Source organism: Schistocerca piceifrons, chromosome 3, assembly GCF_021461385.2.
Source record: "Schistocerca piceifrons isolate TAMUIC-IGC-003096 chromosome 3, iqSchPice1.1, whole genome shotgun sequence".
In the NCBI taxonomy this organism is placed as follows: Eukaryota; Metazoa; Arthropoda; class Insecta; order Orthoptera; family Acrididae; genus Schistocerca; species Schistocerca piceifrons.
The window spans coordinates 37,030,460-37,056,621 of NC_060140.1; the positions used below are offsets into that span (position 1 = coordinate 37,030,460).

General features: G+C 44.4%; 1 protein-coding gene across 2 annotated transcripts in view; it reads right to left on the minus strand.

Moving 5' to 3' along the window:
• The window catches only part of LOC124789474 (zinc transporter 9), a 208,305-nt gene that overhangs the window by 131,725 nt on the left and 50,418 nt on the right, over positions 1-26,162 (minus strand). For both annotated transcript variants that reach the window (XM_047256843.1, XM_047256842.1), the window contains one exon: positions 207-362. In XM_047256843.1, the coding sequence (XP_047112799.1) occupies positions 207-362 (156 nt within the window). The remainder of the gene's footprint in view (positions 1-206; positions 363-26,162) is intronic.

The following is a 26,162-nucleotide window of genomic DNA, read 5'->3' on the forward strand; positions in this document are numbered from 1 at the left end:
CCTTCCCGTGTCTCGCCACTGCAACCTCTCGCTTAGTCAACCATTTTGGACAACTGTTGCTAATTGTCACTGGTGACAAGCACTGTACACAAACATGGTTGTACCTTCAACACAGAAAGCCCGCATCACAAATTAATAAAACATCAAGTCACTGAAACTTAAAACTTATTCTAGCAACTGAAATAAGTAACATGTAGTATGCATACCCAATATAGAGACTGCACAGGTTCTGGATGCAGTAGGCCAACAATGCCGTGATACAGAGAAAGGCCCGTGCCCACACAGAAGATACCCACTCCAGATATCAATGAAGCCACATACTTCATGTTGCTATAGCCATATGGATGTTCAAGATTTGCACTCTGGAAAGAAGCAGGGTCATCCAAGTTCATTTCAGTAGTCAAAGCTCTAAGACTTAAATTTTAATGTTACGAACTGACATAGTATTAAACATATGAAATGACACAAGCAAAATTTAACTTTCAAAATTACACAAATGTGAGACAGACAGGAGATGAAAAGAAAATTATTATACAGAATAGCATTCAATAAGAGTTAAAATTGCATACCACTAATGTTAGTGAAACCTGGTAATCAGTTATTTTCTTCAATGTCTCATTCATAAAAGTATTATTTACATGTAAAATAAGGAAAGGCAACCAGTCACCTAAAGCGTACTGTTGCGTGGAGCACAGAAACACATAACAGGAGACAGCATTCACACTAGCTTTCGAGCTCTTGCTCTTTTTCTAGCAAAAGTACACACCTCCACATACACAACCACAAAGACGTGCAGGTCCTGTTCGTGGTCGATGCACTTGACCCATAAAGATGTATATATGGAGCAACATAAGAGCTTGATATCAAGAAAGGTGGCTCAATGAGTTGAGAAGGACCAGGTGAAGTGGATTTGGGAGTAGGTGATGAGGTTATGGAGGAAAGAGCAATGAATGTCCTTGCCAATAAGTCCACATCATGAAAATCTCATCAATTAACCTGAACCAGACAAGAGGTTTTAGATCTTCGCTGGATAGAAATGGTTTCCTGTATGTGGCCACAAATAAGTTGGCATAGGATGGTGCTATGCAAGTACCCATGGTAATATGACAGATTTGTTTATAGATTTACCCTTCAAAAGTGAAATAATTTTGGGTCATGATGTGGCTGACAAGGAGGATTAGAAAACCAGTCTAAACCCTTGCAACTCCCTGACCAGGCCTTGATGACTTTCTCCTTCTTCCACAATCCAAAAAACTTCCTCCACCCCACGAAACACACTGCCCCTGGACACCCGTCCTGTAAGCATAAACCGAAAGGCTATGGATAGGATGTGGTGCAATAGACAAGAAACTCAAATCCATTGAGATAAAAATTTAAGCTGTATGAGAGATTGATCAAGTAAGACTCAGTAACAAGGAAAGGCACAAAATTATAATAGGCTCCTTCTGTCTACCACCAGATTCACCTCCTGATGTAACCAAAAACTTCACAGAAGACATCAGTTCATGTGCACTTAACTTCGTTAAGCTACATCTACACGGTTACTTTGCAAATCATACTAAAGTGTCTGGCAGAGCAATCATCGAACCACCTTCCTAATAGCACACTATTATTCCACTCTTGAACAGCGGGAGGAAAAAACGAACAACTATATGTTTCCGAGCGACATCTGATTTCTCTTATTTTATTATGATCATTGTTTCTCCCTATGTAGGTTGGCATCAACAAAATATTTTCGCATTTGCAGGGAAAGTTGGTGACAGCTGCAATGAAAAATGCCTTTTATTTAAATGATTTCCACCTCAAATCCTATATCTTGTATGTGACACTCTCCCCTGTTTCTTGATGGACAAAAAGTACTGCCCTTCTCTGAACTTTCTCGGTGTACTCCATTAATCCTCTCTGGTAAGGATCTCACATCATGCGGCAATACTCCAAAAGAAGACAGACAAGCACAGTGTAGGCAGTCTTTCACAGATCTGTTGCATCATGTTCTGCCAATAAAATGCAGACTTTGGTTCACATTACCCACAACATTTTCTGTGTGCTCTTTCCAATTGTTTGTAACAGTAATTCCTAGGTATTTAGTTGAATTTATGGCCTTCAGATTTGACTGATTTATCATGTAACAAAAGTTTAATGGATTCCTTTAAGCACTCATGCGCATGATCCCACACTTTTCATCATTTAGGACCAATTGTCAATTATTGCACCATACAGATATCTTATTTAAATCATTTTGCAATTGGTTTCAATCTTCTGGTGACTTTACTAGACTATAAATGACATCATCTGCAAACAACCTGAAGACAGCTACTCAGATTGTTTTCTACGTCACTTATATAGATAATGAACAGAACAGGGCCTGTGAAACTACCTTGGGGAATGTCAGAAATCACTTCTGGTTTACTCGATGACTTTCCGTCAGTTACTATGAACAGTGACCTCTCTGACAGTGAATCACAAATCCAATCACATAACTGAGACAATATTCCATAAGCAATCAATTTGATTACAAGCTGCTTGTCAGGTACATTGTCATAAGCTTTCTAGAAATATGGAATCAATTTGAAATTCCTTGTCGATAGCACTCATCACTTTGTGTGAGTAATGAGCTAGTAATCACTGAAAGACACTTTAATCATTCATTGCTTGATTGGGATACTTATAATTTTGTTAGTGGTGGGCACAACAAGAATCCTGTGCATTGTTAAATGCCTTCTCTGAAACTACCTAGAATGGATAGTTCAGAATCCCAACCATAATAGAAATATGAGGTGCTATCCAAAATTTTCAGGACTGGTGCTGCCACTGTTGAAAACCTTACCTTTGGACTAATGGTCACTATCACCTTCAAAGTAGTTCCCATCGCATGTACACACTGGTCCCAGCACTTCTGCCACTGGTCAAACATTTTCTGGAAGTCCTGTTCTTTGAGGGCGTTTATCATCACCAGCAATGCTTCTCGAATCCTCTCTAGAGTGTCAAACCGACAGCCTTTCAAATTAAGTTTCAGTTTTGGGAATAGCGCGAAGTCGCAAGGTGCCAAATCTGACGAATACGGTGGGTGGGGTACAACCTCCATGTTGTTTTTTGCCAAAATGGTCCTGGTGAGCAAGGACATGTGAAGGGCACACTATCGGGATGCAGCAGCCAGTTCCCTTGATGCCAAAGTTCGGGCCATCATCGCGACACATTTTCATGGAGCCGTTGCAAAACGTCACAGTTGTATGCGGAATTCACTGTTTGGTTAGGTGGGACTAATTCTTTGTGCACAGTTCCCTTGGTATCAAAGAAAACAATGATCACGCTCTTCAGTGTGAGCATCATCTTCGACGTCCGTACAGCCGGCCCTAAACCGAGGATGCCACTCAAACACACGCATACGGCTCATGCTCTGTCCCCCAAACATTGTTGAATCATTGCAAGGGTCTCCGTAACACTTTTCCCGAGATTCACACAGAATTTGATACACACACTCTGTTCTGTTCGCAGATCCATCGTAAAATCGCCACACACCAAACACAGAGTATTACGGAAATCACTGTGAACACACAACACGTCCTCCCAGCTGAATGCCACTCCGCACACTGACTCATCAGATATGCTGCTCTCGCCACCTAGCAGTGCAAATACCTACTACTCCTACTTTCCAGATGGCACCACAAGTCCCAAAAAATTTTGGATTCCACTTTGTATATTAGATTTAATGGAGACGGACAGACATACATGACACTCTTTGAGGACATCTACATAAAACCTGTTATCAGTGACTATGAGGCAGTTATCGCAACAATGAACAAAGTACAGAGGGCAATTAAAACAAGTAGAATGATTTATATGTTCAGCAAACTAAATAAATAATCGTTGTGTCATATCTCAATGAGGAACTTGAAACTTTTAGCTTAGGACAGGAGCATGGAAAGGAACTATGGCTTGAATTTAAAAGAACAGTTAACCATGCACTGGACAGATATATGCCCAGTGGAACAGTTATTGATGGGAGAGATCCTCCATTATATAGTCAATGTAAAAAAAAGAAAACTTCTACAGGAAACAGAGACAACTGTATAACAAGTATAAAAAAAGTATAGGGCAGCAAACAGAGAGATGCTGAATGAAACACATTTGGCAGTAATGAGAGCAATGTGTGAAGCCTTCAGTGACTACCGCAGCAATATATTGTCAAAAGGTCTTTAACGAAACCCAAAGAAATTCTGGTCTATGTAAAGGCTGTTAGTGGTGTTGAAGTCGAGTCATTCAAGAACAAGACACGAACTGAAAATGAGAGCAGGAAATCAATACGAGAAATTTGTAGCTCTGTTTTCAAATATTCCTTCACAAAGTAAAACCCATTTCAATCTTCATACCACTTAAAAGGTGAGTGAAATAGGTGTTGGTGTCAATAGTGCTGATGAACAGCTGAAATTATTAAAATTAAACAAAGCTCCAGGTCAGATGGAATCCCTGTCAGATTCTACACCCAATCCATGGCCGAATTAGTTCCTATATTAGCTATAATCCATCATTGAGCCACAGAACACAAAAGCATTCCCAGTATACGGAAAAAAAGACAGGTCACACTCTACAAGAAGGGTAGCAGAAACAATTGACAAAACTACCACTGAATAACCTTGACATCAATTTCAAACAATGGAAAAACCAGAATGGAATGTAACAATATTAGAGAAGGAAAGTTGCTATTCACAAGGCCTTTGTCAGCAATAGACACACATGCATACACCCACTCACGCAAATGCAACTTGTACACACGTCTGCAGTTTCAGATAACTGAAACCACACTGCGAGCAGCAGCATCAGTGCATGATGGGAGTGGCGACTGGGTGGGGTTAAGGAGGAGGCTGGGGCGGGGAGGGATAGTATGGCGGGGGTGGCAGACAGTGAAGTGCTGAAGTTTAGACAGAGGGCAGGAGATAAGGTGTGGGGGTAAGTAGCAGAAAGGAGAGAAATAAAAATAAATTAAAAGACTGGGTGTGGCAGTGAAACGATGGCTGTGTAGTGCTGGAATGGGAGCAGGGATGGGGCTGGATGGGTGAGGGCAGTGACTAACCCTCGTTTTCCAGCCGCCAGTGCAGGTGTGCATGTGTGTCTATTGCCGACAAAGGCCTTAATGGCTGAAAGATATAATTGTGAATCTTTTTGTTGTGCCTATTGCGTATCAGCATCTCCACTATATGGTGAGTAGGAACCTTCCTTGACATCAATTTGTACATAATCTTAGAACATATTCTGAGCTCAAACATAATGAGGTATCTCTTACAGAATGACCTTCTCCATCCCAACCAGCATGATATTTGAAAACATTTTTCACATGAAACCTAACTCGCACTTTCTTCACATTAATTCCTGAAAGCCATGGGTCAAGGTGGCCAGGTAGATACAACATCTTTCTATTTCCAAAAAGCATTTGTCTCAGAGTTACACTTATTATCAAAAGTAAGATCATATGGGGTATCAGGCAAAATTTAGGACTGGATTGAGGATTTCTTGGTAGGGAAGATGCAGAATATTATCTCTGATGGAGAGTCATCGACAGATGAAGTAACATCGGGTGTCCCCCAGGGTTCCTTGCAGTCGATGGTGAGTATTATTGACCTTGCATATAATATTAAGAGTAACCTCACTTTTCACAGATGATGCAGCTACCTACAATGAAGTACATACAGTCTGCACGAAGTTGGACAAGTAAGATTTCAAATTGGTGCAAAGTCTGGCAACTTGGTTTAAATGTTCAGAAATGTAAAATTGTGCACTTTCACAAAATGAAAAAATGTAGTATCCTATGACTATATTAGTGAGTCACAATTTAACTCAGTAACTTCATACAAATATCTCAGGGTAACACTTGACAGGGACATGAAATGGAACAAGCCCATAGGATCCATCATGGGTAAAGCAAGTAGTAGATTAAGAGGTTAATGCAATGAGTCTGTGACGGGTGATTGTTTACAATTTACTCACACAAAGTGCTTGGGACCCATACCGCATAGGAACAAAGGGTATATTGAACATATACACAGAAGGGTCACAGGTCCGTTTGACATGTGGAGGAAGTATCACAGAGATGCTGAAAGAACCTATGTAGCCTATTCTTCAAGATAGATGGAAACTCTCCCAAGAAAGTCTACTACCAAAGTTTCAAGAACCGATTTTAAATGACAACTCCAGAAATGTACCACAACCATCTATGTATCACTCATATGGGGATCTTGAGGACAAGATTAGATCAATTACAGCAAGCATGGAGGAACATCATTCATCCCACACTCCATATGCAAATTAAATGGGGAGAAAGTCCTAATGACTGGTGCAATGGGCCATACACTTTGCCATGCCCTTCACAGTGGTTTGCAGAGTATAGATGTACATTTAACGCTACTACCAGTCTTTCTGGCTAAACTCTGACCACTGCAGTAGTCTCAATACTTTCTAAAGGATTCACTTCCAGCCAAAAGCCTAAGTCAAACACGAGCTGTAGCAGCTCTCCGAGGCCTCCCGAACGCATCCCCCTTTCTCATACCTGCAACTCCCATAATCCTACCTTTCACCTGTTCCCCAAATTCCAAAAACCCAACCCTGCAGAACTCCCTACTGGTCATCCCACTGTGGCCGGGTACATTGCTCCCATTGAACAAACCTCTGCCTTTGTTGACTAACACCTCCAAACTACTGTCTGTAACCTCCCATCCCACATTCAAGACACTGCTCCCTTCCTTCACTTCCTCTCCACAGTTCCTGTCCCATTACCACCAGACTCCTTTGTTGCTGTGGAAAAAATGGTTCAAATGGCCCTGAGCACTATGCGACTTAACTTCTCAGGTCATCAGTCGCCTAGAACTTAGAACTAATTAAACCCAACTAATCTAAGGACATCACACGCATCCATGCCCGGAGCAGGATTCGAACCTGCGACCGTAGCGGTCGCTCGGCTCCAGACTGTAGCGCCCAGAACCGCACGGCCACTCCAGCCGGCTGTTGCTGTGGACACAATGTTCTTGTCTGCCAACATCCTCTCATGCCCACAGCCCAAACTGTCTTTCCCAACATCCTTTTGATCCCACACCAACCACCTCTTTCCTAATCTCCCAGACAACCACATCCTGAACCACACTTCTTTCATTTTTGAAGGGCGAATTTATAAACAAATGCACTGTACTCCCATGCATACTCGCATGATGGCATCTTATACCAACCATTTTTTAGGCTGTCCGGAGGAATCATTTCTATCCAGTCATTACCAAAATCCTCTTGTCCAGCTCAGATTCACTGATAACATTTTCATGATGTGAATTCAACATTTGCTCTTTCCTGAATGACTACTCCCAAATCCCTTCACATGGTTCTTCTCAACTCATTGAGCCACCTTCCTAGATGTCTGTATCCGTGTAGCCACCTCCCATATGGCTGCATAAATACATATGTGCATATCAACTGTGTCAACCACCAACAGTACTTCCACTATGACAACTGTTACTCATTCCTGCTTACAGCCTCGCCAGCAGTGCAAGCTGCATCTGAGTGGCTGGAGCTGTCAAAATATACTGACAACATCACTATAGCCTTTACTGGCATACAACATCCTATCCAGGTCATCCAATTATATATCTCCTGAGCCATGCTCCTATGCCATCATTAAATCTGTCAATTAGTGGCCAACCAGCTCTCCCCTGACCACACAGTAACACCCTGGCCTTGAAAAGCTTGACCACATCCTCCACCAGGACTTCAACAACCTCAACTACTATTGTGGCCTGAGATGAGGAATGCCCTTCCCTACTTCTACCCTTGTAGACTTGGGCCATTCTTGTTTTTTGTATATATCAATGACGGCCACAAAATTCTAAATAGTAAACTATGCTGGCACCATACCAAGCAGCTAGCATAAGCAATAAAGAGAACTTTGAAATGATCATAGAACATTAAACAATGTACAAACTTACACAGATCAGGGACAAGACAAATGTAATAAAGTTCTTGTTAAATTATTATAATACTGATATTGAATGCCTTTCTACAGTTGAAAAATATGATAAACGTAAGTTTTTAGGCATCCTGATAAACATCTCACATAAAAAGGGCATATCAGCTATGTCTGTAAAAATATTACCAGTAATATTCACTTACCAAAAATCTTGCCAATATAATATCCTCCCCCACCCTTACACAAGTGTACTACAGTTTAATTCACTCACATTTGTAATATGGGGCTGAGATTTTGAGGTTGGGCAGCCACAGTCTAGATGGATAGGATTTTTAGGGTTCAAAAGAGAGCAGTTAGGATACTTGCTAATATAATGAGATAGCCAAATAACATGAAGTAACTACATGGCAGTCTTCTTAAGGGCAAATTGAAACAAATGTTAACTGAAAGATGTTGGTACTCACTTACGGAATTCTGAATCGTTATAAAAGCATACAATGTACTACTTGATGTATGTATTAATTATATGTATTACAAGAGATCACTGTTAAAAATGCACAAAAAAATGATGGTGTCCAAGACTGCAAAGTTAATATGACAAGTAAAGATGATGATTATCACCACCACCACCACCACTACTTTTTCAATCTTACTGCCAATCCTGTACCACATTGGTCATTCCCCTATGGTTGGCCCAAGTGCAGGACCCACCCATGATCTCCAATGCAGTCCTGTTATAGGCACTTCCTACCCCAACAAAAGGCATGGTCACATATGAAAGCAGCCATTTCAAATATAAGCTATGGTGCAATTACTGTACAGCATTCTATGTGGGAATGACACATAACCCACAGTTTACTCACATGGATAGCCACTGCCAATCTGTGGCAAACCACAGACCTGACCATTCAGTTGTGAACTTGCTGCACACAAACACAAAGTGACTTCAATGGCTGTTTCACTACAAGGGCTATTTGGATACTCCCTTTTTCCATGAACTTGAAACACCCACAAGGAATAAAAACAAATGACGGAGATGACAAGAGATGACACAGGACAAGAAAGACACAGACAGAGACCAGAAGAAAGGAATTAAATTCGCACCGAGTGTGACAGTGGTTGGCCGATCATAGAAACAAAAAAAAAAAAAAAAGAAAAAGCCAACTACCAAGAAACACACTAAAAATCCAAGTCTAAAATCATAGGCCAAAGGCTAGACTCAACACAAAAAAGGACAACCATTTAGATCAAGCGATAAAAACCCCCTGCACGAATAAAACTCAAAACTAAATCAGTCATCACAATGTCATCTGATAAAAGCGCAGGAAGCGTATCAGGCAGTACAAACGTCTGCCTGAGCGGAGTTAAAAGCGGGCAGTCCAACAAGATGTGGAACACAGTCAAAGCTGACTCGCAGCGACATAAAGGTGGGTCCCCGTGGCACAATAAATAGCTGTGCGTCATCCAGGTGTGGCCAATGCGCAGCCGGCAGAGGACAACAGAGTCCGTATGAGAGAACCACAAGGAGGAGTGCCATGCACCGGTACCCTCCTTGATGGCCTGAAGTTTGTTGGGTCAAGGAAGGGCACGCCATTCTTCACGCCAGGTGCGAAGTACCTTCTGCCACAAAACTGACCTGAGGTCACTCTCCAAAAGGCCAATCCCCAATGCTGGTGCACTGACAGCCTGTTTGGTCAGCGTGTCAACACATTCATTTCCCTGGATGCCGACATGACCTGGGGTCCACACAAATACCACAGAGCGGCTGCAACGGGCGAGAGTATGGAGGGACTCCTGGATAGCCATCACCAGACAAGAGCGAGCGAAACACTGGTCGATAGCTCGTAAACTGCTCAGGGAGTCACTACAGATAAAGGACTCATCTGAGCAGCAGCAGATACACTCTAGGGCGCGAGAGATGGCACCAGCTCGGCAGTGAAAACACTGCAGCCAGCCGGTAATGAGTTTTTCATAATGATCCCCTATGGTACGAGCATAACCGACACGACCATCAACCATCGAAACGTCAGTATGGACACGAACCGTCAGTATAGACAACGACAGAGCCTTGAAACGCGGCAAGGATTGAAAGAAAGTGGTGGCAGAGGGCCTCATGAGGGACTGAGTCCTTCAGGCCCTGTGCCAAATCGAGCCGAAGGCATCGGCAAGGCACACACCACGGGTATACACAGAGGGGCCCAAAAAAGAGGTGGAAGACGGAAAACTGCTAGCCCAGAGAGAAGAGCTCTGACGCAAACCGCGATTGTACACCCTGACCGGGGCTGCCACTCCAGAAGATGGCCGACCGACTGAGGGAACTGGAGACGATAACTGGGATGCCTGGGCAAGCTACAAATGTGTCTAGTATAAGCTGCCAGTAACCATTGGCGCCGGAACCGCAATGGACGGGCACCTTCCTCCACAAGTATGCTGTTGACAGGGCTTGTCCGGAAAGCTCCAGTGGCAAGTCTGATCCCGCTGTGCAGGATGGGGTCCAGCAACTGCAATGCAGAACGGAATGCAGAACCATATGCCAGGCTCCCATAACCTAGATGGGACCGAATTAATGCCTGGTACAGCCATAGAAGGGTAAACCGAGCAGCACACCAGCTGGTGTGACTCAAGCAAGGAGGAGCGCTAAGATGCCGCCAGCACGTTTCTTTAAGCTGCCGAATATGAGGAAGTCAAGTCAACTGGGTATCAAAGACCAATCCCAAAAACGGATGCGTCTCCACCACAGCCGTCAAAAAAAGCCGTGGCTCAGGGTGAATAGTGCATCGCCGGCAGAAATGCATGACGCAGGTCTTAGCAGCCGAAAACTGGAAGACATGCGCGACAGCCCCAGACTGCGCCTTACAGATAGCGCCCTGCAGCTGCCGTTCAGCAACTGCAATGCCAGTGGAGCTGAAGTATAGGCAGAAGTCGTCAGCATACAAGGAAGCTGACACACACGTTTCCACTGCCACAGCAAGCCCATTATTTGCAATCAAAAAGATGCAGACACTTAAGACAGAGCCTTGCGGTACCCCATTCTCGTGAACTCGGGAGGAACTACGGGAGGCCGCAACTTGCACATGGAAGGAACAAAGCAACCGAAAATTTTGTATGAAAATCCAGAGCGGAGCCTGAAGATCCCAACCATGTAGCGTAAAGAGGATGTGATGTCGCCACGTCATATCGTATGCCTTTCCTATGTAAAAAAAAAAAAAAAAAAACAGTGACCAGATGCGGACGGCGGGCAAAGGCTGTAATGATGGCAGACTCCAGCCACACCAGATTATCGGTGCCAGAGCAGCCCTTACGGAACCTACCCTGAGACAGAGCCAGAAGGCTCCGAGACTCAAGTAGCCAACTCAACCTCCGGCTCACCATGTGTTCGAGCAACTTGCAAGGAACATTGGTAAGGCTAATGGGGCGGTAGCTGTCCACCTCCAGTGGGTTCTTGCCACGTTTCAACACGGGAATTACGACGCTTTCCCGCCATTGTGACGGGAACTCACCCTCAACCCAGATACAGATGAAAAGGTCTATGAGGCGTCACTGGCAGTCCACTGCGAGATATCTGAGCATCTGGCAGTGGATGATAACTGGCCCGGAAGCCGTATTAGGGCAAGCGGCTAGGGCACTTTTGAATTACCACTCACTGAACAAATCATTGTACGATTCAGGGTGGCGCGTGTGAAATGAAAAGCTCCGACGTTCCAGCCACTCTTTCAGGGAGGGGAAGGCCAGTGGGTAATTCACTGAAGTGAAACTCTGAGCAAAATGTTCCGCTAAGCAGTATGCAATTGTGTTGGAGGCAGTACGGACTGTTCCATTCAGTGAAAGCGCAGCTACACTGGCAGTGGTCTGATAGCCACAGAGTTGCCTAATCTTGGCCCAAACTTGTGATGGAGAGGTACGGAAGTCAATGGTGGAGACATACCTTCCCCAGCAGCTCTGCTTGCGTCGGCAAATGAGGTGGCAGGCTTATGCACGGAGCTGTTTAAAGGCGATGAGGTGTTCCAATGAGGGATGCTGCTTTTGATGCTGGAGTGCCTGCCTGCTATCTTTAATCACCTCAGCGATCTCAGGCGACCAACAAGGCAGAGTCCTCCGCCAAGAAGAAGACTCTGCAGCAGTAACAATGCCGGTGGTGACCGAGTGAACCACCTCATCAATGGCGTCACTGGAAAGATGCTCAATGGAGGTGAATAAGTCCCTGTCAGCCTTATTCATGGCCCATCTGCAGGGGTGCGCAGAAAAGTGACGCTGTGCCCGGTTCTTATAATAACCCCGATAGCCACGGAGGGCAGGGGCAGCATCACCGGAAACCAAGTTTCCTGAAGAGCAATTCAGAGAAAAAAGTATAGGCTGAGGAGTTGTCAGAGCTCAGCAAGAAGGTGGAAGAAACCGCTGCAGTTGCACTGGAGGATGACATTGTCCATGGCTGAGAAAGGCATGAAGGGACCGAGGAGGCAGATTACGCCGCTGGGTCACCTGCTGCTACCGATTGAGAACCTGTGCGAGTGACATCCATTGTGTCTGAGAGGCTGGCGAGATATAGGTCCTCAGTGGCCGCCAGAATCTCTACCTCGCCCTCAGATGCAGAGTTTGTAGGTTGCGGTGGGGTGGGTGCCACCGCTAGTTCCTTCCGTCTTAGCGGTCTTCTTCTTGGACTTTTCTCACTGCTCCTTGGGTTTCACTGGTTGGGAGGACTTCACCGATTCAGTCTCCGGGACAGAGGAGGATCACAAAGCCCTACAACCAGCTGCTTGTGGGCCCTTATGCCACTGCAGGGCAACGTCCTTCCCACTTGCGGAAACCTGGGAAGGGACCCTTTGCGAGTGAGAGGAGCTGAAGAAGTTGGATGCTTCTCTGGTTTAGAAGCAGGGACGGACGTCCTCAATTGGTGGGGGGGGGGGGGGGTGCAGGGGGGGGGGGGAACAGAGGGGGGGGGGGGGTGTTGCTCCCAAGGTAGGAGGCGCAGGAGCAACAGGGTGGGTAGTGGCTCCCCACGGGCAAGGGGGCATGTGGAGTTGTACGACTCGTAGAGCCTATTGGAATTCGCTGAACTGATGGGGCTATCACCATTGTCATAGTGGCAGCATATGAGGAAGTCATTCACACAGGATGGAGTCGTTCATATTTCCTCTTAGCCTCAGTATACGTCAGTTGGTCCAGGCTCTTATATTCCATGATTTTCCGCTCATTCTGTAAGATCCTGCAGTCTGACGAGGTGTTCTCCACAGTTGACACAGATGGGAGGCGGGGCACATGGAGTATTGGGATGTGATTGATGTCTGCAATCTCGACATGTGAGGCTGAAAGTACAGCTGGAAGACATATGGCCAAACTTCCAGCACTTAGAGCACCGCATCGGGGGAGGGATACAGGGCTTGATGTCACAGCGGTAGACCATCATCCTGACCTTCTCCGATAATGTATCACCCTCAAAGGCCAAGATGAAGGCACCGGTAGCAATCTGATTATCCTTCGGACCTCAATGAACGCACCGGACAAAATGAACACCTCACCGCTCTAAATTGGCGCGCAGCTCATCATCAGACAGCAAAAGAAGGTCCCTATGGAAAATAGGAAAATGTCGTTATCAGGAGAAAGAAAACTGGCGTTCTACAGATCGGAGCGTGGAATGTCAGATCCCTTAATCGGGCAGGTAGGTTAGAAAATTTAAAAAGGGAAATGGATAGGTTGAAGTTAGATATAGTGGGAATTAGTGAAGTTCGGTGGCAGGAGGAACAAGACTTCTGGTCAGGTGACTACAGGGTTATAAACACAAAATCAAATAGGGGTAATGCAGGAGTAGGTTTAATAATGAATAGGAAAATAGGAATGCGGGTAAGCTACTACAAGGGATGGCTAGAGGACAAATGTAAGGATGTAGAGGCCTATCTCACTAGAGGTAAGATAGATACTGCCTACAGGAAAATTAAAGAGACCTTTGGAGATAAGAGAACGACTTGTATGAATATCAAGAGCTCAGATGGAAACCCAGTTCTAAGCAAAGAAGGGAAAGCAGAAAGGTGGAAGGAGTATATAGAGGGTCTATACAAGGGCGATGTACTTGAGGACAATATTATGGAAATGGAAGAGGATGTAGATGAAGATGAAATGGGAGATATGATACTGCGTGAAGAGTCTGACAGAGCAATGAAAGACCTGAGTCGAAACAAAGCCCCCGGAGTAGACAATATTCCATTGGAACTACTGACGGCCGTGGGAGAGCCAGTCCTGACAAAACTCTACCATCTGGTGAGCAAGATGTATGAGACAGGTGAAATACCCTCAGACTTCAAGAAGAATATAATAATTCCAATCCCAAAGAAAGCAGGTGTTGACAGATGTGAAAATTACCGAACTATCAGTTTAATAAGTCACAGCTGCAAAATACTAACACGAATTCTTTACAGACGAATGGAAAAACTAGTAGAAGCCAACCTCGGGGAAGATCAGTTTGGATTCCGTAGAAACACTGGAACACGTAAGGCAATACTGACCTTACGACTTATCTTAGAAGAAAGATTAAGGAAAGGCAAACCTACATTTCTAGCATTTGTAGACTTAGAGAAAGCTTTTGACAATGTTGACTGGAATACTCTCTTTCAAATTCTAATGGTGGCAGGGGTAAAATACAGGGAGCGAAAGGCTATTTACAATTTGTACAGAAACCAGATGGCAGTTATAAGAGTCGAGGGACATGAAAGGGAAGCAGTGGTTGGGAAGGGAGTAAGACAGGGTTGTAGCCTCTCCCCGATGTTGTTCAATCTATATATTGAGCAAGCAGTAAAGGAAACAAAAGAAAAATTCGGAGTAGGTATTAAAATTCATGGAGAAGAAATAAAAACATTGAGGTTCGCCGATGACATTGTAATTCTGTCAGAGACAGCAAAGGACTTGGAAGAGCAGTTGAATGGAATGGACAGTGTCTTGAAAGGAGGATATAAGATGAACATCAACAAAAGCAAAACAAGGATAATGGAATGTAGTCTAATTAAGTCGGGTGATGCTGAGGGAATTAGATTAGGAAATGAGGCACTTAAAGTAGTAAAGGAGTTTTGCTATTTGGGGAGCAAAATAACTGATGATGGTCAAAGTAGAGAGGATATAAAATGTAGGCTGGCAATGGCAAGGAAAGCGTTTCTGAAGAAGAGAAATTTGTTAACATCCAGTATTGATTTAAGTGTCAGGAAGTCGTTTCTGAAAGTATTTGTATGGAGTGTAGCCATGTATGGAAGTGAAACATGGACGATAAATAGTTGGACAAGAAGAGAATAGAAGCTTTCGAAATGTGGTGCTACAGAAGAATGCTGAAGATTAGATGGGTAGATCACATAACTAATGAGGAAGTATTGAATAGGATTGGGGAGAAGAGAAGTTTGTGGCACAACTTGACCAGAAGAAGGGATCGGTTGGTAGGACATGTTCTGAGGCATCAAGGGATCACCAATTTAGTATTGGAGTGCAGTGTGGAGGGTAAAAATCGTAGAGGGAGACCAAGAGATGAATACACTAAGCAGATTCAGAAGGATGTAGGTTGCAGTAGGTACTGGGAGATGAAAAAGCTTGCACAGGATAGAGTAGCATGGAGAGCTGCATCAAACCAGTCTCAGGACTGAAGACCACAACAACAACAACAACATGGAAAATAATGCCCTGGACCATATTTTAACTATTATGGGGTGTGATGGTAACTGAAACATCCCCCAACTTGTCTCAAGCAAGTAACCTTCGTGACTGGGCAGAGAATGCCGTTTTTATCATTACTGACCCAGAGCGCAATTTGGACAAGCCCTCCACCTCCCCAAACTTGTCCTCTAAATGCTCTATGAAGAATTGAGGCTTCGTTGCCATGAAAGGCTTCCCATCAGCTCTCGTACAAACTAGGAACCAGGGTGAGTAAGTGTCACTGCCATCCTGAGCCTTACACTCCTCCCACAGTGTGGCCAGGGAGGGGAACGATTTGTGATTTTATTTCTGAGCATTGAATTGAGCCCGAGAACGCTTAGAGCGCGTCGGCGGCTGGCCAGCAACGAGAGATGATGTACCACGCTTCATTGTGGGTCATCTGCCCTAATGCCACCCACTCTGACCAAGGGCCCTCCCCACGGACGCCACCCAGCCTCAGCAAGGGCCACCTGGCAGGATGGCCATTGCCGGGAGTCCTGATGCCCCAGGGAGACGGGCACCTACTCCTCGGCATACGTGGGGAGTTAACGGCGCACGCATCAGTAAAGCGATCCCTGTGTTGTCAGAGGGCTACAACCGACAGGGTACACGGTGGCCCCATCACAACGGACTGGCTACCGTGCTGGATATTAGGTGCAAGGAAGTCCCCGGTCGTTGTCTCCGCAGATAGAGCCCCCGATAAGGTGAGAAACCCGAGTTTGAGCCATATTCAACAGATCGCCATTTATCAGAGACAGAAGAAGAGGACACTACAATGACAGCAACTGTGTGCAACCGCACGAGACATCCTTCTGGGATCTCTGGTGACGATGGCCAACATCCAAACGAGTGACTGAAGGTATACGAGTGTATAGCCAAATTTAACAAATGGGATGACACTGTGTGTTTGGCTAACGTATTTTTCTACTTGGAGGGCGCTGCCAAACAATGGTATGAGAACAACAAGGAGAAGTTCACAAACTGGGATGTATTCCAGGCAGAACTGTGCAAATATTTTGGCAACACACGACGACAGAAGTGCAAGGCTAAAGATAAAGTGCAGGGCACAGCATCGAGGAGAAACTACAGCATCCTACATTCAAGATGTTTTGGAGCTGTGTAAAATAATGGGTCCTAGAATGAAGGAGGAAGATAAGGTTGCAAATATCATGAAGGGTGTTGCTGAGGACATGTATCAAGCCCTACTCCTGAAGGTGGTTTCGACAGCAGACAACTTCATGAAATGGTGCCAATATACTGAGACAATGCATCAAAAAAGAATTACACACAACAAGTTTGAACGGCTTCTAAACATCATATCGATGTTTGTGATGGAGGAAGCAACTGATTTCACAAGTGTTCTTCATCAGATAGTGAAAGAGGAAGTTGAGAATGCACTTTGATTGCACAGTGAGCAAAAAACTGGACACTTCAAGAGGTCATAAAGGAGGAAGTGGAACAAACATTGAACTCAATCTCTCATCCTTCACTTCCCTTTAAAACAATCAAAAAGTTGAGACCCAGATGGAGTTAGGTTCCTACAATGCCACATGAGGAACCTGCTTGGGCACCAAGGAACACTGACATCTGGAGGACCCACGATAACCGACCAGTATGTTTCCACTGCAGATGACCGGGACGTCTGATACGCTATTGTCAAGAAAGGTGGCGGATATTTGATGGCGCCCGCGCCAGAAGACAGCAGACTGATCTTAGCTGACACCAACCCCGGGACAAAGAAGATGAAAAAGAAGATCTGGGTGCAGGATGACGTAGGTCACCATAGCCGCAAGCTAGCCGCTGGAGAGGACGTTCCCCAAAGTGCCGATCAAGGTCTCCATCGCCATTTAGCAGCTCCAGCTGATCACCTAGCCGCCGCAACCTGGAAAACTAAACGGTGCAACCTTCCTTGGAGGTGAAGCTGCAGAAGATAAAAATCACCTGCAGTCGATCACTACAAAAATGATGTATTCATGAATGGTTGACCAGGCCAAGCTCCTGTGGACTCTGGAGCATCATATTGAGTCATTTCGGAGAAGTACCGTCACCAGTTGCAGAAAACCGTATTCGTAGACAACAAAACATCTCTGGCTAAGGTGGCTAATGGGAAATATGTAAAACCTACAAGAAGATGTGTCATTCGTGTGGGTATAAGTGGCCATACACAGCCCTTAGAATTCATCATCTTACAAGAATGTAGTCACGACGTCATTCTTGGATGGGAATTTTTGAAAGCTTCTCAGGCAATTATAGATTGTGGTCGCTCGAAGATTATGATAGACAACACGAGATACTGTGGACAGGAAGATGCACATCTGAGTGTGTGGGGACTGTGTGTGCAGGATGAAGTGATCATTCCTCCAGTCAGCACTAGAAAGGTAACTGTCATGTGTCGTGCCATGCATCAACCCATGGATCTTGTATTTTTTTATTCTTTTATTTACTCGTCAAGTTCCATAGGACCAAATTGAGGAGCAAATCTCCAAGGTCATGGAACGTGTCAGTACATGAAATTACAACATAAATGTAACAGATAAAAATAAATGATCATGAGCCTTAATAAAGTCAGTCCATAATTTTAAGTAAACGCTATCAGCAATACAATAAAAAATCAGCTTAATTTTTCAAGGAATTCCTCGACAGAATAGAAGGAGTGATCCATGAGGAAACTCTTCAGTTTCGATTTGAAAGTGCGTGGATTACTGCTAAGATTTTTGAATTTGAGTGGCAGCTTATTGAAAATGGATGCAGCAGTATATTGCACATCTTTTTGCACAAGAGTTAAGGAAGTCCGATCCAAATGCAGGTTTGATTTCTGCCAAGTATTAAGCGAGTGAAAGCTGCTTATTCTTGGGAATAAACTAATATTGGTAACAAGAAAAGACAACAAGCAATATATGTATTGAGAAGCCAGTGTCAAAATACCCAAACTCGTGAAAAGAGGTCAACAAGAGGTTCATGAACTAACACCACTTATTGCCCGAACCGCCCGTTTCTGAGCCAAAAATATCCTTTTAGAATGAGAAGAGTTACCCCAAAATATAATACCATATGACAACAGCGAATGAAAATAAGCAAAGTAGACTAATTTTCATGTTGAACGACCACTCATTTCTGATACCGTTTGAATAGTAAAAATGGCAGTGTGAAGTCTTTGAACAAGATCCTGAATGTGGGCTTTCCACAACAGCTTACTATCTATCTGAACACCTAGAAATTTGAACTGTTCACTAATCACATGCCCATTCTGTGAAATTAAAACGTCAGGTTTTGTTGAAATGTGTGTTAGAAACTGTAAAAACTGAGTCTTACTGTGATTTAGCGTTAGTTTATTTTCTACAATCCATGAACTGAAGTCATGTAGTGCACTATTTGAAACCGAGCCAGTGTTGCACACAACATCCTTTACTACCAAACTAGTGTCATCAGCAAACAGAAATATTTTAGAGTTGGCTGTAATACTAGAGAGCATATCATTTATATAAATAAGGAACTAGAGCGGTCCCAACACTGATCCCTGAGGCACCCCCCACTTGACTGTACCCCACTTAGACCCCACAATCACAGCCATTCTCAAGACTGTGAATAACGACTGTTATAACTTCAAGTTGAACAAATATATTTCAAGGAAGACGCAATACATGAAAGTCACAGATCAAGTAAACAGAGTAAGACGTGTGTACACTTTAACAGTCAAATCATAACTGAGTCCAAGTATAGTGGCCGCTGGCTGGCTGGCAGGCCGCTTAGGTGGCGCTGCTGCTCCTGCATGGCTGGCAGCCAGCGCCGCACGTAGAGGACGCGCGTAACTGCACGGTGGCACTTTGAAAGATCGGTGAGTCACAACACGTTTCGCCCCTTTGAAGTTTTTGCACAGGTCTTGATGGAGGTGGCCTGTAGATTGCTAACGTCCATAGGTGTTGTTTGACTGGCTGTAAAGTCTCGAGGAGGAGGCTTCCCGTACGGACAGAAGTGTCCCCGATGATAACGGGTCGAGATGACAGGAGACGTGCGGGTCGAATCTGCTGATGCCCCGTGCACCAATCTGCCTGTTGCGGCAAGTCCGGTTGTTATAACAGGAGACATGGGCGATGTGTCTGCGTCCGTAGGAGGAGGCGGCGAGTAGAGTTGCTCCGACAGATGATGATCATCTGGTTCCTGGACGCGCACGTCTCCTGGTGGCGTCAGTTCTTGTGCTGGCACCAATATGATAGTGAGAGGACTGCGTTGTGAGTAATGACAGATTCCAGTATCCCAAGCGTCAGGTAGAGCCGAAGGTGGTGTAGCGGCATCCGGAACAAGCATTGCCGGCAAACGAGGCCGAAGCTGGTCTGAATGACGCACTGCAACACCCGTGTCCGTCTGGATTTCATACAGGTGTCGGCCATGGTGTCATAAGATGTGGCCAGGACTCCATTTTGGCCACCTGCCATATCCCCGTACCCATACAAGGTCGTCGGCTGTGAACCGGCCAAGCGAAGGCACCCACGGCCGTGAGGTGGAAGGCTGCAGAAGATGAAGTAGCGTGCAGGGCTGTCGGCCATGTAAGAGCTCAGCCGGGCTGTGGTCGCCCACGGGGGTGAAATGGTAAGAAGCCAGAAATTGGAGAAGCGCATCATCAGTAGCAGAGGAAGTCAGGAGCTTCCTCATCTGAGTCTTAAATGTGCGGACCAGTCATTCAGCCTCATTGTTTGACTGTGGATGGAACGGAGGGGCTGTGACATGCACGACGCCATGACGGGCACAAAAATCCACAAAAACTGAAGAGGCAAATTGTGGACCATTATCAGTAACAAGAGTAGAGGGAAGGCCTTCCACAGAGAAAATGCGAGCTAGAGCATTTGTGGTTGCCGCAGTGGTGAGCAACGTGCAACAGAATGAAAGGAAAGTTAGAGTAGAAGTCAATAACGAGAAGCTAATAAGTACCCAAAAAAGGTCCCGCGAAGTCAGCATGAATGCGCTCCCAGGGCTTCTCAGGCGAAGGCCGCGGTGACAAAGATGACTTCGGGGCGGCGGCCTGTGACGCAAGAGGGCCGCAGGCAGCGACCATGTGTGCTATTTCAGAGTCGATGCTGGGCCAGTACACATGATGGTGCGCCAGAGATTTTGTGTGAGACACACCCCAGTGCCCTTGGTGAAGGAGGTGCAAGACCGAAGCATGCAAAGACGCAGGTACCACAACATGCGGCGCATTTTCGATGGAAAGGAGGATACCATACCTAGCCGTGAGGCGGTAACACAAAGCGTAGTAGTTCCACAACGGATCAGAAGTCTTACTGGACGGACGATCTGGCCAACCCTTCTGAATACGGCGTAAAACCCGGGAGAGGGTAGGGTCAGGACCCATAGCAGCCGCCAGCCGGTCCCTGGTGATGGGGAACCCGTCCACAACCCGCTGCTCAGCAACATCCAGGTGTAAACACAAATGTTCGTCCCTATCGAATGCCAGATCAGGACCCATGGGAAGGCGAGACAGTGCATCAGCATTTGCATGTTGAGCCATCGGCCGGAAATGAATCTCATAACTGAAATGAGGCAAGTAAAGAGCCCTATGCTGGAGGCGGTGTGCACCCTTGTCAGGAAGTGATGTTGATGGATGAAACAAGGAAACAAGGGGTCTGTGATCCATAACAAGATGAAATTTGGATCCACAGAGAAAAACACCAAACTTATAAAGAGCATAAATAATGGCCAAAGCTTCTTTTTCAATTTGAGAATACTTTTGTTGGGTATCCGTGAGCGTTTTGGGAGGCATAAGCAATGGGTTGTTCTGAACAGTCAGAAAAACGGTGCGCAAGGACTGCATCGACCCCGTATTGAGAGGCGTCTGTGGCAAGAACAAGATGTTGGCCAGGTCGATAAGTAGCCAGGCATGGGGCCTGTTTCACCATAGTCTTCAATTTCTGGAAAGCCGCATCGCATGATGTGGACCATTGAAAAGGCCCGTTTTTATGCAACAGGTGATGTAACGGCTGAGCCAGCAAAGCAGCAGACAGTAAGAGCTTGTGATAGTGTGCTATTTTCCCCAAGAAGGCCTGCAGTTCCTTAACAGATGTAGGGCGAGGGAGGGCATCAATCGTAGCGACAGTTTGCTGAAGCGGACGAATACCAACCCAAGAGAATTGAAATCCCAAGTACGTGATAGATACCTGAAAAAAATTTTGATTTCTGAAGATTACACTTAAGACCGGCAGTCTGTAAGACACGAAAAAGTGTGCGGAGATTTTGAAGATGTTCGTCAGTGGTGGAGCCAGTGACAACTATGTCGTCCTGGTAATTTATACACCCAGGGACAGTGAGCAATAATTGTTCCAAGAATCGCTGAAAGAGAGCAGGGGCGCTGGCAACCCCGAATGGCAATCGTTGGTATTGATAGAGGTCGGAAGGTGTGTTAAGGACCAGAAACTGCCAGAAGCAGCGTCGAGAGGAAGTTGTTGATAAGCTTCTGACAGGTCTAGTTGAGAAAAATACTGGCCTCCAGCAAGTTTAGTGAACAATTCTTCAGTTCAAGGCATAGGGTAAGTGTCGATAAGGCATTGAGCATTTACAGTGGCTTTGAAATCGCCACAGAGACAAATATCACCATTTGGCCTAGCAACTACAACGACAGGAGAGGACTACTCACTGGAAGTGACAGGAAGCAAGACCCCTGAAGCAGTGAGACGATCCAGCTCCCATTTGACCTGATCACGAGGGGCCACAGGAATGGGCCGAGCCCGAAAAAACGTAGGCCGAGCAGTGGGTTTGAGCGTGATATGAGCTTCAAAGTTGTTTGCATGGCCTAGCCCAGGAGAAAAAAGGGATGAAAATGTCGTCGACAAGGAATCCAATTGAGCATAAGGAATAGCATCAGAGACGAGATGGACGGAGTCATCTATGGAGAACCCAAAAACGCGAAAGGCATCGAAACCAAAAAAATTCTCCGTGTTACTATGGTCGACCACAAATATGGGAACAGTGCGAACGACAGATTTGTAAGATACCTCAACATCAAATTGTCCCAAGAGAGAAATCTTTTGTTTATTGTAAGTCCGTAATCGCCTAGTGACAGGTGACAGGATTGGAGAACCCAACTGAAGATAAGTCTGAGAATTGATGATAGTGGCAGCAGAACCAGTATCAACCTGCATGCAAACATCTCGACCAAGTATTTGGACAGTGAGGAATAACTTACCTGAAAGGGAAGAAGTACAATTGTCAGACAACACAGAATCAGAAGCACCATCATGTTCATGAACATCATGTATGCGGTCAGATTTGGAAACGGATGACAAATGACCCTTTTTCTTTGCATTTGTGACACACGGCCAAACGTTGTGGACAATCTTCTCGTGAATGTTTTGTAAAACACCGCGGACATGAAGGAAGTTGCCGTGGGTTTTGCTGCAGTTTCTTAGCGGGTTGTTTACAGTTAGGCCGAGGCTGCGCTTGGGAGCGTACCATGGAATTGGCGTAGGGTTCATTGTGAACTTCAGTAACAAATTGACACTTTCTACTGAGGCCGTGAAGTTCAGCAGCCCAAGCGCGACAGGATTGATTCGGTTGTTTTTGACAACGATAAAAGGCAACACGAGAGGCTACCACATGCGTTTGCTTTTGAAAATAGAGGAACAGAAGTGAGAACATTTCAGCAAAGGACAAACACACAGGATCTTTCAAAGGAGCAAATTGCGACAACAACCAATACATTTGAGGTTGTAAATCGAACAAAGGAACAGAGACTTACATGTTTGTTCGTCCGCAACATGAAATGCCAAGAAGTGCTGTCAAAGACGTTTTTCGTAATCAGACCAGTCTTCCGCCGGCGGGACTTTGAAAGATTGGCAAGTCACAACAATGACCTTTTGTTTAAAGTAAGAGGTGAACCAGTTGTGAGCTACTCCCTGTATTCTGTAATGGCCCAACTTCTGGAACAATATTTTGTTATCAACACAATCAAATGCCTTAGTTAAATCAAAAAATATGCCATGCGTTCGAAACCTTTTGTTTAACCCACCCAGTACCTCACAGAGAAAAGAGAATATAGCATTTTCAGTTGTTAAATGACTTCTAAAGCCGAACTGTACATTTGATAGCAAATCGTGTGATATAAAATGATCAATTATCCTTACATACATAGTCTTTTCAATAACTTTTGCAAACACTGATGGCATAGAAATAGGTCTAAGGTTATCTACATTATCCCTTTCTCCCTTTTTAGAAAGCGGCTTTACTACTGAGTACTTTAATCGTTCAAGAAACTAACCATTCATAAAAGAAAAATTACGAATATGGCTAAATACAGGGCTAACATGTGCAGCACAGTACTTTAATATTCTGCTAGACACTCCATCATAACCATGAGCGTTCTTAGTCTTCAGTGACTTAATTACTGACTCAATCTCCCTCTTGTCTGTAACACAGAGGAGTATTTCAGACATCGATCTCAGAAAGGCATTTGCCAAGAAAGTCATATGATTTCCTGTAGAAACTAAATTTTTATTTAATTCACCAGCAATGCTCAGAAAATGATTGTTAAATGCTGTACATGTATCTGATTTATCAGTAACCAAAATATTTTTACTGTAAATTGACTTTATTCCGTCAACCTCGTGCTACTGACCAGACACTTCCTTCACAACTGACCATATGGTTTTAATTTTATCCTGTGAATTAGCTATTCTATTTGCATACCACATACTCTTTGCCTTCCCGATAACATTTTTAAGCACCTTACCATACTGTTTGTAATGGGCTACTGCAGCTTGATTGTGACTACTTATAACATTTTGATATAATTCCCGCTTTGTTCCACATGATACCCTTATCCCACTAGTCAGCCACCCGGGCTGCCCATTACTGCTAGTACCCCGTTTAGAATGTTCTAATGGAAAGCAACTCTCAAAGAGCATGAGAAATGTGTTAAGGAAAGCATTGTATTTATCATCTATGTTATCGGCACTATAAACATCCTGCCACTCTTGTTCTTTGACAAGGTTTAAAAAACTCTCTATTGCTGTTGGATTAACTTTCCTACATAGTTTGTAATTAAATAGGACATTGGTTTGAGTACAAAAGCCTTTTAGTGTTAAAATTTGTGCATCATCGTCTGAAGGCCATTCACGCTTTTACTAACAGAATGCCCACCTAGTAATGAAGAATGAATAAAAATATTGTCTATGGCTGTGCTACTGTTCCCCTGCACCCTAGTTGGAAAAAATACAGTTTGCATCAGATCATATGAATTTAGGAGATCTACCAGCATCCTTTTTCTTGTACCATCACATAAAAAATTTATATTCAAGTCATCACATATAACTAGTTTCTGGTACTTCCTACAAAGTGAATCAAAAACCCTCTCTAGCTTGAGCAGAAATGCTCTGAAGTCAGAGTTAGGAGACCTATAAACAACAACAATTAGAAGTTTAATGGAATGTAAGAGAACCTTACCACTGAAGTACAACTTGGTCATCCCAGCCTCTGTCATCTTGTTTAAGAAGGCATTTTGTGAATTGTGGATAGTTAATTGTCGCCAAGAACCGCAGATCCTTCCAAGACGCATGTCGCTGAACCAATAATTGAAGAACAGCTGAGCATCATAGAAACCTCCCATGCACAGTCTGTGGGTGAAATTAGCCCTACCACTACAAGACAAGATCTTCTAGCTCAACTATCACCAGATCTCACTAAGGAACAACAAAAGAAGCTACTTGCCATTCTTCAAGAGTTCTCTGAATGCTTAAATCGACAGGTGAATAGCAAATTAGAAAAATCAACGGTGAAGTACTGGATTAGCACTGACTGGAGACTATCAACCAATAAGCCAGAGAGAATACCGTGTGTCAGAAACAGAACGTAGAATAATTCACGACGAGGTAGGGAAAATGTGAAGACTGACATCATTCAGCCTTCGCAGAGCTCATAGCCATCACCAGTGGTCCTAGTCAGGAAGAAGGATGGCAGTTGGTGATTTTGTGTTGATTACAGGAAGCTTAATAACTAAAAAGGATGTTTCCCCTCTTCCACGAATTTACAATACACTAAATTGTCTGAAGGGGGCTAACTTTTTCTCAACCATGGACACTTACTCGGGATACTGGCAAATCAAAGTAGATGAGGCTGATCGTGAGAAAACTGCATTCATCACCCTCAAGAGCCTGTATGAGTTTAAGGTAATGCCGTTTAGTTTGTGTAATGCATCAGCAGTTTTTGAATGGATAATGGATAATTTTCTAAGGCACCTGAAGTGGACGATTTGTCTATGTTATTTAGATGACATTATGGTGTTTTGAGAGACATTTGATGAACACATAAAAAGACTGAGGGCCTTTCTTAACTGTCTCCAACAAGGCGGACTGAAACTTAAACCAAGAAAGTGTCTCTTGGGGGCAAAAGAAATCAAAGTACTTGGACACCTTGCGTCAAACGAAGGTGTGCAGCCAGACCCAGAAAATGTGCGATCTATAACGGAATTTCCTATTCTTAGAAGTATTAGAGATGTGAGAAGCTTCCTTGGATTATGTTCTTATTACAGTTGTTTTATCAAAGACTTTTGTATCAAAGCCAGGCCGCTACA